The 15,565-nt window shown below is 43.7% G+C and overlaps 1 protein-coding gene across 1 annotated transcript; it reads right to left on the bottom strand.

Annotated features, from left to right (window-relative positions):
• Positions 1-8,387: 8,387 nt before the first annotated feature.
• On the bottom strand, positions 8,388-11,824 carry LOC121705453 (proline-rich protein 29-like). The gene is made up of 6 exons (XM_042086450.1): positions 11,732-11,824; positions 11,048-11,135; positions 10,322-10,434; positions 10,040-10,242; positions 9,814-9,884; positions 8,388-9,581 (listed from the first exon to the last, which is right to left on the bottom strand). Exons 1-6 carry the CDS (start codon positions 11,801-11,803, stop codon positions 9,550-9,552), a joined length of 579 nt encoding a protein of 192 aa, XP_041942384.1. The 5' UTR covers positions 11,804-11,824; the 3' UTR covers positions 8,388-9,549.
• Positions 11,825-15,565: the final 3,741 nt, after the last annotated feature.

The raw sequence follows: 15,565 nt of genomic DNA, 5'->3' as shown, positions 1-15,565 counted from the left end.
GGATAGTGTGCTGTGTATGTGGGGAGAGGGCAGTGTGCAATATGTGTGTTGGAGAAGCTTCCTCATGAGACAATGTGCTGTGTATGTAGGGGAGAGGGGGGGGGGGGGGGGGGGTGTACTGCAAGTATGGTGAAGGGACTTACTATTGCAGAGTACTGTATGTATGATGTATGTGAGTGATGACAGTGAAGATGTGTGTGTGGGCGGAAGGGGAGTGGAGCAGTGACTGTGTGTGTGTAGTGTGTGTAGTGTGTGTGTGGGTAGGTGGGGGCAGTGTGCTGTAAGTATGTAGAGGATGTGTGTTGGAGAAGATCCTGAAGACAATGTGCTGTGTATGTAGGGAGGGGGAGGGGGGCAGTGTGCAGCAAGTATGTAGAGGAGGCTTACTGTAGCAAGCAGTGTGCTGTATGTATGTGAGGTGATGACAGTGATGATGCAAGTGTGTGTGTTTTTTGTGTGTGTGTGTTGGGGATGGGGGTGGGGTGGGGGGTGGTGGCAGAAAGGCTAGGCAATCAAGGACATGGGTAGATAGATGGAGGATCAAAATCAAAAATAATAAATAAAAAGTTCTATGGAGATGTGCAAAAGTTGGAGAAAGTCAGATATGTGTGTGTGTGTGTGTATGTATGTGTGTGTGTGTGTGTGTGTGTGTGTGTGTGTGTTTTGACGTGTGATGCAGATTTCCAATACTACAATCAATTAACTATTTAGAGACCATATGTCACCAAATGTTCAAATAGATATCAAGAAAAGATTAACATACTCGGAACGTGTGATCCATAACGTTACACAGCACCCGCTGACCTGTGATGAACGTAATGATGTAGCCTAATTGATTGCCTGCTCACGTGGGTAGGAACGTGTATTGATTGAGCGATGAGAGATACCTGAGAGATGATGTGTTAGCGTGGACATAGTTAGTTGCTATATGGACAGGACATCTAAAGTGATGCTAGTGACCTAAATTGGAAGGCAAGAATCAACGTGGGACGCTATATTTTTTGTGACTCTTTTTTTGTGGGTATCCGGGACGCCGGTGCTCGCGGACTGAACGTACAACCATACGGGAGGGTCTCGAAGGCTGCCAGACAAGGGAAGTGGCGATTGTTTTAACCCTGTTTCATGGTGTGTGTGTGTGTGTGTGTGTGTGTGTTTTGGGAGGGACAACTACTATGATTGGGTAGGCTCAGTCCCGGCGTCAGGGGGGGGGGGGGGGGCTTTGGGGGGCCAGGCCTGTCCTGGAAGTCATCTGTGCCCGCCCTGGACGAGCTTGGCTGCACCAACCAATCCCATAGATTGATTTTGAACACTTATTAAATGTAGGCCTATAATATACGTTTGTCAATCTAGCAAGTAGCAAATAAAACTTAAAAACTTAAAATCTGTATTATTCCGTAGCTAATCAATCAGGAACATTAGGTAAGCCCATCACAAGGGAGAGGAGGTTACGTGGCGCAGTCTACTTCACTTCTGCACTAAGCCCTGTCATCCGATGACAAATATGGCTTATCGGCTCGCAGGTAGGCCATAGGCCTATCTCATATCGTAGTTAGTAGAAGTAGGCCTAGTAGTTTCTGCGTTTGTTTGATGGCGTTAACCTTTACTGTTTTTTTTTCTGACCTAGTCTGAGAACAGGGAGCTTGTTACCACACCAGGTCCGAAGTTATCCTTAACTTCGGGGCTAACTCCCTAACACTCTATCTGAAAGTGGTTAGCAAATTAGGATTGGTTTTATGGCAAATTAGGATTTGGTTTTATCTGCGGATTTATTTTTGCATTATTTTGAATATGACTAGCTCCAGTCTCAACAGCACGTCTACTTTTTCCACACGCATCTCAGTTCTAACACACATATCCCCTCTCGCTTTCTCTCTCTCCATCCCTGCGCATGGGGCTCTCTTAAATGAGCTGCACCATTTTACAACAAGTGCATCTATATTTTCATATTAGAATGTTTTGTCAAGTGTAAGCTTAAACTACCGTGATCAATTTAAGTTCCCGTGCCCCCCTGGAAAGGTGTAATGCCCGTCCGTGAATTTGTGTCTGCCGCCGGGTCTGGGTAGGCTAGGCTATTGGAAATCCCGGGTGGTTCTTTGGGGATGTTTTTAGGATGTGTTGATTATTTAATGATTGTTGTAATACACTCGGAATGCCTAATGGGCATTGAGGTGTGTGCAATAATTGGCCTATGGTGTGTGTGCAATAATTGGCCTATGGTGTGTGTGCAATAATTGGCCTAGGGTGTGTGTGCAATGATTGGCCTATGGTGTGTGTGTGTGTGTGTGTGTGTGTGTGTGTGTGTGTGTGTGTGTGTGTGTGTGTGTGTGTGCAATAATTAGCCTATGGTTTCTTATTTGTAGTGGTGTTAAGTGGCTTAATTCAATATATCTGATAACAGACCCAGACTCCTGCTGACTGGCTTCAATCTAGTATTTTTATAAATTATATTAATTTAATTATCATTAATAAACAGATTTACTTATACTAACTTCTGTCTGTGCTGGTTTTGTGTGGAACTTTGGACGACAACCGGACCATACCGGTAAAAAAAGGTGGTGGCAGCTTATTGATAACCAGCTGTTACTTGTGCTCTCCAAGGCTGTGTTTTGAGTCCACTGCTGTACAACATCTACACACATGACTGCAAAGCCAACAGTAGTCATACCTCCATCATCAAGTTTGCAGATGACACAGTGATCTTGGGCCTGATTAGTAACAACAATGAACAGCTCTACTTGGATCAGGTTGATGAGGTGGCACAGTGGTGTCAATCTAACAGCTTGACACTGAATATCAATAAAACCAAGGAAATGGTAGTGGATTACAGAAGGCAGCAGCAGAACTACAGTTACACCCCACTAATGATCAGCGGGCAACCTGTAGAGAGAGTCACAAGTTTTAAATACCTTGGTGTCCACATTACTGAAGACTTAACATGGACTGTTAACACTCAATATGTTCTGAAGAAGTCCAGACAACGACTCTACTTCCTTCGTCAGCTAAGGAAATTCAAAGTTTCTACATCCATCATGAAGGCCTTCTACACTTCAGCGGTTGAGAGTGTTCTAACTGGTAGCATCATCACCTGGTATGGGAACTCCACAGTTAGAGATTGTAGTACTCTGCAGAGAGTAGTGCGCTCAGCTGAACGTACTATAAGAACTCAACTCCCTGCTCTACAAGATATCTATTCCAGGAGAGTACTCCTAAGAGCCCAAAAGATTCTGAAGGACTCTTCTCATCCTAACAATGGATTATTCCTACCACTGAAATCAAGAAGACGCCTATGTAGTCACAAAGCCAGAACTGAGAGACTCAGGAGAAGTTTTTATCCCCAGGCCATCCGAACTCTGAACTCACACTATACTGACTTTGCACACATTCACTCCTCAGCACTCTCAAACATTTCCCAACTCTGAACTCGCACTATACTGACTTTGCACTCATTCACTCCTCAGCACTCATGACCTCCCCCCCCCCCCCCCACACACACACACACACCTACAAGACGTTTAGCACTTTTACATCCCTCTCCCTATGCTACAGACCTTTTATTTATTTTCTTATTTAATCACACGTCAAAACACACACACACACACCTGACTTTCTCCAATTTTTGCACATCTCCATAGAACTTTTTATTTATTATTTTTGATTTCTCCTCCATCTACCCATGTCCTTGATTGCCTAGCCTTTCTGCCCCCACCCCCATCCCCAACATACACACTTACATCATCACTGTCATCACTTCACATACATACAGCACACTGCTTGCTACAGTAAGCCTCCTCTACATACTTGCTGCACACTGCCCCCCCTCCCCCCCCCCCCACATACACAGCACATTGTCTTCAGGATCTTCTCCAACACGCATCCTCTTACAGCACACTGCCCCCACCTACCCACACACACACTACACACACACACACACAGTCACTGCTCCACTCCCCTCCCGCCCACACACACATCTTCACTGTCACTCACATACATTACATACAGTACTCTGCTTGCAATAGTAAGTCCCTGCCCCCCCCCCCCCCCCCCCCTACATACACAGCACATTATTTCATCAGGAAGCTTCTTCAACACACATCCCCAACATACTTACAGCACACTGCCCCCCCCCCAATACACAGCACATTGTCTCATGAGGAAGCTTCTCCAACACACATATTGCACACTGCCCTCTCCCCACATACACAGCACACTATCCCATCTCCCCTGTCATCCCCCCAACACACACACCAAGACCCCTGGCAGTTGGGTTAGCCCCTTGAGCCGTGGATCTGCCCAAGGTTTCTTCCTTGGTAAGGGAGTTTTTCCTTGCCCCTGTTGCTCTTGGGTGCTCCTTGTTGGTGCCCCCCACCCAATCCCAATCCTCCCCCACCTTTTTTATGCAGCCCTTGCCACTTAATCTACTAAACCCCTCTTCTACTGCACTTTTTACCTCCCCCCCCCCCCATTAATGCACAAATAGGCTGACACCAGACATAATTTCACTGCATTTCTTACTTCCAGTAACTATATGCATGTGACAATAAACTTCCTTGTATCCTTGTATTACAGACCGTTTCAAGGAATTTTCATGCGTCCTATTGTTGACGTCAGTTAGGGAGTGTTCGGTATTTATAGACCCTTTCAAGAGTTCCATTATCAGCTGGCCCCACAAGGCTTCCGTTTTAACATTCCATATGTTATCTTACTGCAGAGGAAGTAGATTGGGAACCAAATAGAACGTTGTTTTTGTTTTTATTGTTGAAAGGGTCTATAAAAGGGGCCACCGGAGGGATTTTGAGCGTTTCAATCAAAAGTTACATGACCCTCCCCTGCTTGGAAGAAAATTACTTGAAAATGTTCAACGACCCTTCAGCAGAATTTTCAAAGAAGACATGACCCTCCCCTGCCAACTGTCGATGTCTTTCGTCCACGCTCTTAAGCGCTATGAAAACACATTGACTTAGGCTACCGTTATAAAATCAACCTCTGCTTTCTGATCTTACACATCACACTTCACCAAGATGGTGGCCATTTCAGTAGATTTACTCACTAACATTGTTGTGGAAACACAATAAGCATGGAAACTAAATGCACACTTCCTGCAACTGCATTAGCCTACTTGAAATAAGTTACTCCTCTAGTATTCACAGATTTACTTGTAATAACAAATTCAACACATGAACTGGTTGCTATGGACTCGTCTCTAGGCTTTCTCAGTCATTGTAAAGCTGCCGAAGCTGAACATTATCCAAAACTCCATTTCTCAGACGAGCGTCAATTTGGGAGCTTGCTACCACTCCTTCCTTCTCAAATGACTTGAAAAGGGCGTTTGCACAATTTCACAAATAATCACAGGGACCAAAAAATACCTAACATGCCAACTTTTTCCGGGATTATCACGTATTTTAACTCCCCCCACCGCTGTCTTGCCGTTATAATATTTTTCCGTAGAATATCCCATATTATTGTAGCCTAATACTCTCAACATTAGTCCTGCCATCTGGCCTGTCTGTGTGTTGTCCTGTTGTTACCCCCTTGCCCTTCCAGTGAAACAGATGTATTCAAATCATCGTTTTGCTTGCTTGAATGCGAACTTGAATGCTTGCTTGATGTAACCTATTTAAGTTAACTACGTGGTTGTCCTGAAAGCACGATTCATTGGCGCTTGCAGTGTTCGGCGGTATGTGTACGTGCGCACCTGCCTATCAGGCAATAATCAGCTACGAGTAGACAAAGAATTTCCCCTGTTTGTATATTCACTCTAATTTGGCCTACCATAACTTACCAACTATACACTGTAGACCATAAACTGGCAACTTTATGAAGCACAATTACGCACTGCTACTTGGAACATAACACATTTTTGTTTGCGCAGGAGAGAGAATGACAGCGATTAACAAATTGCACTTGTTGCTTGTTACCAATACTATATATCTTTGTGCAAACAACAAAAACAGAAAGGATGGAGACAGCAAAGCTAGAGATGGGCAGGAACAAGGTCAATTGGTAGAAATGCTTGTCAAAACGTTAGGAGCTGGATGTGTGGATGAATGAAGCACAATATGCGTTAAGCATGCACACTGTTTAAAGTTAGGCTACACGGTAAACTACAAGTAAACCAAAGGTAAATTTAGCTTTTTTTAGGGCTGGATAAAGTTGACCAAATTAATATAGGCTGTTAGGCGTGAATAAAGTAGGCTACTTTGTTGCTCCAACCCTTCCAACGTCAATGGAGACGAATGTTGACATTTTCCGTAGGCCTATTTTGCGTGAGAAACGGAAATCTCCCTTATTTCCATTGTTCAATGTTAACAGCTATGGAACGAAAGATAACGTTATATGGCGACAGAAATCAACAATCAAACAAGCCACTTTGATTTTTTGCTGTTTTCATGAATACAAAAGATGGGTGACCACCCCCCTCCTAGACGAAAAAAAGTTACGTGACCCTCCCCTCAACAAAGAATAAAAAGACATGACCCTCCCCTATTTTCCTCCGGTGGCCCCTTCAATAAATAACGAACCCCTTAGCCCCAGAAGGTTTCCGGTTTTAAACTTCAAGGCGAATGTTGATACATTGTAGCCTAACGGCAACGCATGGAAGTGTCTGCTCAACGAAAATGTCAATATCGAAACGAGGAGCGTGTTGTTCTGTGGTTGGGTGTTCCCTTAGACCAGGAACAAATTTACTGTCACAAATTAAGGTCTACCGTTTTCCAAAAGAAAACGTTCAGCGTGATGCTTGGATAGCTGCTGTCAAGCGAGATGGGTGGATACCAACAAGCAACTCAAGAATTTGCAGCAGCCATTTCATATCAGGTAGGATTCATCGCTTACACAAAGCTGATTTGTAGGCTATACAGTGATAATTTAAATGAAATATGATGTTAGTTTCACTTATATACACATGACTTTAACGATACAATTAGCCTTTATGGGGCAGCCGTGCTGGTTAGCACTCTGGACTTGTATCCGGAGGGTTGCCGGTTCGAACCCCGACCAGTGGGCCACGGCTGAAGTGCCCTTGAGCAAGGCACCTAACCCCTCACTGCTCCCCCGAGCGCCGCTGTTGTTGCAGGCAGCTGGGATTAGTGTGTGCTTCACCGCACTGTGTGCCGAGTGTGTTTCACTGATTCACGGATTGGGTTAAATGCAGAGACCAAATTTCCCTCACGGGATCAAAATAGTAGGCCTATATACTTATACTTATACTTTAGCGAGCCTATAATCGCGATAACATGGCGTAATACGTTGACTTAGCATAGATTCATGAAGTTATTTCACTTAGCCACTTAAATTGTTCTAGCGATGCCATCGCGACATTGGTGGATAACGCCATGTTCGGTCTTGCTTGCAACATAGTAACAGTTATGCCTGTCGGGGTTACCCATTCAGCTACCATATGCACATCTACTGAAAACTAATGCTGTCTAGGCCCTAATACACGGACTTGTGAAGTTAATGTTCATAAACGTCTACAGAGTTGTGTTTAAATAGTCACTTATTAGGCAGCTAGAGAAGTTTCACATAGATGGTCTTCAAAACACTACTAGGCCTACTGCATTTATTGACATATTTTTTTGTCTTTATGCAGGGAAGCCATCCGATGACCCTTTGAGCCCTGATTATGCTCCAACCCTTCTACCCCATAACCAAAAGCAGCCACAGTCACATACAAACAGATTGGTGAGATACCAGAGGTCTGTTAGAAGAGAGTCCGCTGCCCAAACTCAGGAGATCATGGATGTATGCCTACAAGAATATCAATCACAATCTCATCGTGACATATCTGTTGGAACTGATCTATGTATGACAGAAATAGATCATTTGCAGAGGGAAAATGCTGCATTAAAATACAGAGTGGAGACTCTTGAAAAACAATTGCAGGCACTCCTCAGTGAGAAAGCAGAATTAGGCCTATTGGATTTAAAAAATGACAAAATAATTGTCACACAGTATAAAGACCCTTTCAAGAGAGTTCCATTATCAGCATCATAGTTGGCCCCACAAGGCTTCCGTTTTAACATTCCATATGTTATCTTAATGCAGAGGAAGTAGATTAGGAACCAAATAGAACATTCAAGCATTGTTTGTTCCATTATCAGCATCATAGTTGGCCCCACAAGGCTTCCGTTTTAACATTCCATATGTTATCTTAATGCAGAGGAAGTAGATTGGGAACCAAATAGAACGTTCAAGCATTGTTTTTGTTTACCTTGTTGAAAGGGTCTATAGGCACTATATTATAGGTTACTTGCTTAGCCACGAGAGAGAGAACACAGAGGGAGAGGGGACAAAAACCATGTGCAATGGCGATGGCTGGGGAAAGGACACAAAAACTGCAGTGATATCTTTCTGTAGTATTTTCTTTTATCGCAATGGACAGTTGTTTCTTTTAAACTCATTAATGTAGTATTTTATTCCTATTGTGAGCAGATATGCCCTTAAGTTGTATTCAAAGGAGACTCTTTTTTTTTTTTTTTCATTATGTAAAAACAATTCATAATTTTTCCATTAAACTTATTGATAAAATATTGTTTATTAAGTATATTGCCATCAATGTGTATACAATTGTATTATTAAAGATTGTCTGCTTGTTATCTTATTTTCTCTGCCCTGGTGTATAGTGTGTGTGTGTGTGTGTGTGTGTGTGTGTGTGTGTGTGTGTGTGTGTGTGTGTCTCACATCATTCTTGCATTGTGCCACCTAACCTCTCATAGCACATTACATAAGCAAGCAGCATAAGATACTCCAGAGTTATTCAGGTCATGGCAACAGGAATGTCACACACACACACACATACACAGGATAGACAAAGCATAAATAAATGGACTCAAATTCAGAGTTATGCACACACACACATATGCTGAGACACGTTGACCTGCACCATACCTTTTCATCACGCAAGCACACCAAACCCATACACACACACACACACACACACACAATTCTCTCAAAACGTTTTCTAGATCCTTCCTTGTTGCCACTGGATCTTTTGCCAACACAATTAGACAGATGGAAGGGACAGGGAATGTCACACTGACCTCTCCTGGACAATCACTGGACAAAGCACATCTGAAATACATTTGTTTCAGATAATCCAATAGTGAAAAATATACAGATAGATGATGTTTTTTTTTTGTCAGTCCTTCAAGGGTCCTAGTGGTCCTGCTCAGTGGGAGTAGTTAGAGATATGTCTGCTATACATCTGTGGATATGAAAAATAGTGTTTACAGGGGAGGACATGACATAAAAATATTAAAGGCAAAGCATATGATCTGTCATTGTTTTCACATGGGTAGTCCTTTCATACTGGATGTTAGTTTTGTGTGATATAATTCTTTTTCAGAACACATAAGCTGTTGAAATGAATAGTGATGTTACAGCAATGTACATAAAGCATGTTTTTTTTCTTCGTGTCTGGCTGATGTACACTGGCACATGTAGAGGACTGCACGGGCCAGTGAGATAATGACTGCTGGGGTGTCGTACATTCCCACTGCTCCTGCAGCTAAGAGTGCTGCGTCTCGGTCGTGTCAACAGTCCCGCCTGTCACTGTCTCCTCTCAGTGGCATCATAATACTCTAGAGAGGCGATGAAATAGAGAGAGAGAGAGAAAGCGAGAGAGTGAGGAAGAGAGAGAGTAGAGAGAGGCAGAGAGAGAGCGAGAAAGAGAGAGAACATACAGAAATTCTTTGTCTTTTCCTGACAGGAATCTAACATACCACCTGCATCATAAGATATTATAATGCAACAATATGTTACAGGAGTACATCTTATGGTCAGGAGTTATTTTTGTGTGTGTGTTTGTGTCACCTGTTGCAGGTGGGATGTCTGCTCCAACAGTCCCTGTTGCACTGGGGGGAGGAGGGGGAGGAACAGCTCTCCTGTTTGATAATGAATGTTAGACACATCAACACAATGTGTGTGTGTGTGTGTGTGTGTGTGTGTGTGTGTGTGTGTGTGTGTGTGTGTGTGTGTGTGTGTGTGTGTGTGTGTGTGTCCGTGTGTGTGTGTGTCCCTCGCGTGCATGCACTCTCACCTGTCTCTGGGTTCAGATGGAGGCTGTATCTGCTCCCTGCTCTCCTGGGACTCATAGTTAGCTGGAAGGACAGAGGCCAGGGGCTGGATGTATGGCTGAGAAAAAGGCATCCAGGCTGGGTAAGTGTGGTAGGGAGAAGGGGGGTAGTGGTGGTGGTACACCTCTGGGTCTTCTTCCTCCACAGGCCGTGGATATTGTACTGTCTGGAGATAGAGTGAAATTGTACTAGTTTTAAAGGTTTAATAACTTTCTAATTGTGAGTATCCACGTGAACACACATACCTCTGGTGATGGACTGTTTGAGTAGCCAAAGCTGCTGAGCGCTGACATGGTCATATTGTTCATGATGACCTGATGCATCTGGGCATTCTGAATCATCATCAACTCAACCAGATCTGAAGAACACAGACAAACACACAATCATACCTCCAAACACACACACACACACACACACACACACACTTGCCTGCAATATCCTACACCTGCATCTACTATCCACTAGGTGCTGCACTAGTCTCAACATGAAGCCTAACTTGATATCCCCTGTAGTTTTCTTTCTCTCTTTCTCTCTCTCTCTCTCTCTCTCTCTCTTTCTCTTCATGGATGAGAGAGTGAGGGAGCAGGCGAGGGGATATTGTTCCCATCTAAATCCACCGAGGGCAGAGGCTGAGCTCACTGAAAATGAGACAGTGCTGTGGAGAGCAAGACTGGATGGAGAGAGGTGGGGAGGTTAGGACCGCTATTACACAGGTTCTGAAACAAACATACACACACACACACACACACACACACACTTACACACATGTGTACACTGAGCCACGGTTAACGCTGTGTGTCTGTGTATGTGCATGCCATGTGTGTGTGTGCGTGTGTATGTGTATATATGTATGTTTGTGTGTGTGTACTGCATGTGTGTGTGCGTGCAGTGTATGTGTGTGCATGCAGTGAGTGTGTGTGTCTACATCCATTAACCCAAGCTCAGAGGCAGTGGACATGCGGTGGTGCTACCTTCTCTGACATGGCCAGGCCGCAGCGCAGGTGGAGGAGGGGCCATGGAGAAGGGCAGGTGCTGGAGGATGGTGGTGGGCTGAGAAATCTGTGAGAGAGACAAACACACGCAGGGGAGTTACAGCACATCACTTCAGCCTCAAGACTCACAACTCCAACAGTGCTGGAGCCTGCAGGAGCAGCCAGGAGGCAGGAAGAGAGGGGGAGAGATGGAGACAGGGAGAGAGGGTGGACATTGGTTCCCTCCAGGCACTGTGGAGGAGGCGATTGAAACCTGTTCCTAATGAGGCTCCCATTCCCCCACATATGTCCAGAAGGCATCAGTGTGGGGGCCTGGAAATGCAGCAAATGACAACTTTTTTTAACTCTTCAGAGGAGGTAGTGACACACTGAGGAGAACTGCATCCAAGTAGCAATTTTCTCAAGAAAACAAAGTGACTGATTTAAAAAAAAAATCGAATGACAGGCGATATTATTTGTGAAGTTATCTAAATATCTATTGCTAGGTTATTGGCCAGTAAGATACACCTTCCACTGAAATTAGGTACTAGTATCAATCAAGTTGTGAAATTCTGAAAATATTTGTCCAGAAATACATGTCTGAAATAGTCATTCCTTTAGTGAGTATTGATTGATTGTAGGCTAATTTCAGATAAATAATAATAATTTAAAAAAAGAACTCACGGGTTGCTGGATAATCTGAACATTTGACGCCTGCTGTTGAACATCCATATAATCATCATTAATCCATTCCATGTTCTGTTCATGTAGGCTGCTAATGCATGGACTATTATATATTTAACCGACACAGTCACCGGCACGCTTGACAACCTCTTGAGTTACCTGGCAGCAGGACGCAAACAGAAAGTTTGCCTGCCAACTTTTAGTTCTTCGCAGCGCAGCGCGCCTTTGCGCGTATATAAGCGCGCTCGAATTCTATGCCAGATAAAGTTGTTCTCTGAAGTGAACACACAGGGGAACAACTGCAGAGAAGTAGGCCTACATCGAAAGGGCCGTCCTCACAAGCTTGCTGCTGTCGAAACATACTTTTTCGAACATGTGCCATACTGCCTACCCTGATCAAAATCCCTTCCTGACACAATTACATACCTGTCTTCAATTTCCCAAATCATACAGGGCTAGCCTGTGCGGACGGCAGTTAGGTTTCTCTATTTAGAGGCATTCAAATTTTAACAGACAGGTGGGCTTTTACCTGTCACCTCGCTGACAGAGCGCTACTAATTACAACTTCAAGTCTCTTTCACACTCTGCCTCTCCCTGCTCTTCCCTCCTTCATTCCTCGGTGTTTTGTCTCGCCCTCCCACACTGTCCTCGCCCGAAATCACTGCGGGGCTTCAAAACCTGCAATTAATCAAGGCGCACGTCTTAATCTGAAGGCATTGCCTCTATTTATAAAAAGCCCCTGACAACGTGTAGGGAACTCGCTGCGAGACAGAGAGAGAGAGGGAGGGAGAAAGAGAGAGAGAGAGAGAGAGGTAATAGAGATAAGACGGACGATCTAGAAAGAAGAAAGAACAGCGATTCGGTTGGAGAAGACGTCTGCAATTAACGATGCAATGCAACAAATTAATTAGGAATTTACATTCACGGGAAATATAAATACATCTTTGTTGAAAACAATGCACCGTTATTAACAGGCATGTTCAGGCAGGATTGTGTCTGACGTTTTTATTTGTTTTATCCAAATAAGGTAAAATTATCAGAACCAACATTAACGACAAACTATCATAGTAAACAGTGCAAAATTGAAAACAGCACAACCATGCACATGAAAAGAGAGGACAAGAGGGATCAATCCATCATTAAAGAACAGCCAGTGACCCCACCCCCCAGTAAGGGTCAGCTCTGTCTGTCCATGTGTGTGTGTGAGAGAGTGTGTGTGTCTGCTCACATAACTTAAAAAGCAATGATCATGCAAGGCAGAGGGTCACCATATCTTGATGATCAGGATCCGGATGCAAGATGTTTTTCACTTTCTTTACTGACCAAACACAGGGATAAGGGTCTGATGTTGCCCGGCTGCTCTAGTTAAAAATGCACTGAGTGTATTAATAATCGAAGGCAGAGATAGGCTCAGTTAAAAGCTCCTTCGTCAGACTTTCCTGAGATAAGTTAACGTTGAATCAGAGCCCATTGACATCCCATCAAAACAAGGTCCCGGTAGATTAGGCTAATGGCACTTCATTTGAGTAAATGTTACTGCATCATGCCAAATGGCATGGCATTAGTGGCTGTAAATGTTTTGCTGGCAATTGAGAATGTGTCACACTCAGGATGTTGTTTTTCATAGTTGACCATATTAATTACTGTTTTCTAATGATAACACATGCACAAATAAACAAACAAACAAGCACACATACACACACACACACACACACACACACACACACACACAAACACACACGCACACACACACACACACACAAACACACACGCACACACACACACACACACACACACACACACACACACACACACACACAGACTGTGACAGAGTGCAGCGCATCTGTCACGGACAAAGGCAGTTTTCCGGCTGCAGCGCAAACAATGACTTTTTTCGAAAGAATATGAAAGCCTATGTATTGCGCTATGTGTCTTGTTGTAACACTGATGGGGGACGTGAAGTTGTGTTTGTGTTTAAGACCTGCTGTGTGTCAAAAGCAAAGGTAATTCCACACGGGAACATGTTTATGTGGGTGTATGTACGTGAAATGAAGACGCGATATGCGTCGGACGGATTATGAACTTTTGGGCCCCTGGGCCCAGTTGTATTAAGGACCCCCCTATTAATTGTCGCATATGTGGGAGGGGAGGTTTAGGGGTCCTCCCCCAGAAATGTTTAATTTGTATGATGTGATTTCCTGTTTTCTGGTGCATTTTGGGGATGGCCAATACTTTAATTCAATCAGATTCATAGCCTACATCCTGATTTGTTGATATTGAGGCCTGGGCCCGGTAGGCCCGTGCAGTAATCCATCCCTGGTTGGGCCGACTGTAGCATATTCTATCTGTACGGTGATGTAAGAGATAAGTGCGCATTTTTAACATCAATGCTTACTAGCCAATAGAGAGAAATGTTAGGTCTGTATGTGGAGATGTATGTATGAACATGCTTACCTGTTGCCTGCTTGTAGTGCCTTCCGGGTATGGGGGAGCAAACTGAGGTGCAAGACACAGAGAACTTTTGTGCGTTCTTTTCGCGCTTTTTGATGTGAGAAGCGCTCATTGGAGCTCATTGGAGGTGCAGATGACTGTTTATATTTTCATCCTTAATGAGGTTTTGTCGGGCATTATAATTCATTCACATGAATCTTTCTTAGTAATGTGTATTACCTGGGGGTTGTGTTGTCCAAAATATTGTGCGTATGCATTAATTGATTTATATCAGTACATGGTTGAGACCTGTGTTTTAAATGGGGGCTGTTTAGCTCAAACGAGAGATTCCTCTGTAGCGAGAGGTCATTCCAAAAGACCTCAGAGGTAGCCCTAGTTATGCGTGGGCATCGTCCCTGTATTTATTTCTTATTTTGACTAAGTGTTTGTTTGTCTGTCATCATTGTTTTGTTTTTGAACCAACCTGCCGGCAGCCTAAAAAATAATAATAAAAGAAAAGCCTTTTGACTACAAAGCAGAATTTGTTACATCCTTCAGTCTGACCAACCATCCGCTTGGGCGCACTCCTTTACACACACAAACTCAGTCACAGACAAAGACATGTTCCCATCCACCGGTATAGCCATTGCCTCTGCTGGTTCCTATGGCAACTCCAATCAGATTGCGGTACCTTGGTGGCCGTGACAGAGACCATGTGTATTACTGTAAAGGCCACAAAATTCCATAGCAGTTTTACTAAAAATAGGCCTGCCTTCTGTCAAAAAAGTTTAACTTCAGCTTCAAAAACATATGTAGGTGTGCGCACACACAAACACACACACACACACGCACGCACGCACGCACGCATGCACACACACACATGCACAGACACACGCTACACAAATATTTAAGTCTGAGATGGAATCTGATTGAGTCTGACATTTACCACATATTCGCTGTCAATATCAGGTGACATTCAGCTATAATGAGCACCGGTTTGGTCTCAGTCTGTTCTATGTGAGATGTGGGAGTGTGTGTGTGTATAGAACGACCATGGGTAAAAATGAACCTTAGACTACACACTTTCCTCCTGTGTGGGAACTTTTATCTTTATCTTACAGTCAGTCTATAGACTCAGGAGAAAAGGCATACTTGAGTTTGAACTTTTGTTACAGCTTACACCTTGTGTTGATCTCAGAGTCTTTGGGAGTGTGTCCGATTATGTTTGTGCAGTTTAGATTAATTTACCAGGAAAGTGATTGGAAAGGAATCAAAGTGAAGACTGATGCCTTTGCTAGACTATAATGTGGAAATCTACGGTAAAAAGCTTCATGACCATAAAGCATTTCTCAGATGAGACATGACCTGAGGGCTTTGGGTTTAGGATACCTTCAATGTCAATCA

This window comes from Alosa sapidissima, chromosome 3, assembly GCF_018492685.1.
Source record: "Alosa sapidissima isolate fAloSap1 chromosome 3, fAloSap1.pri, whole genome shotgun sequence".
NCBI classification, from domain to species: domain Eukaryota; kingdom Metazoa; phylum Chordata; class Actinopteri; order Clupeiformes; family Clupeidae; genus Alosa; species Alosa sapidissima.
The sequence above is the reverse complement of the archived record's forward strand: the minus strand, read 5'-3'. Positions and strand labels throughout refer to the sequence as shown.

Bases quoted from the DNA above. Each gene is read 5' to 3' on its own strand.
- LOC121705453 (XM_042086450.1), bottom strand. From the start codon at position 11,803: ATGGAATGGATTAATGATGATTATATGGATGTTCAACAGCAGGCGTCA. The intron at 10,243-10,321 runs GTATGTGTGTTC...CTCTATCTCCAG, and splicing joins CAAACAGTCCATCACCAGAG to ACAGTACAATATCCACGGCC. The intron at 9,582-9,813 runs GTGACACAAACA...TCGCCTCTCTAG, and splicing joins AGACATCCCACCTGCAACAG to AGTATTATGATGCCACTGAG.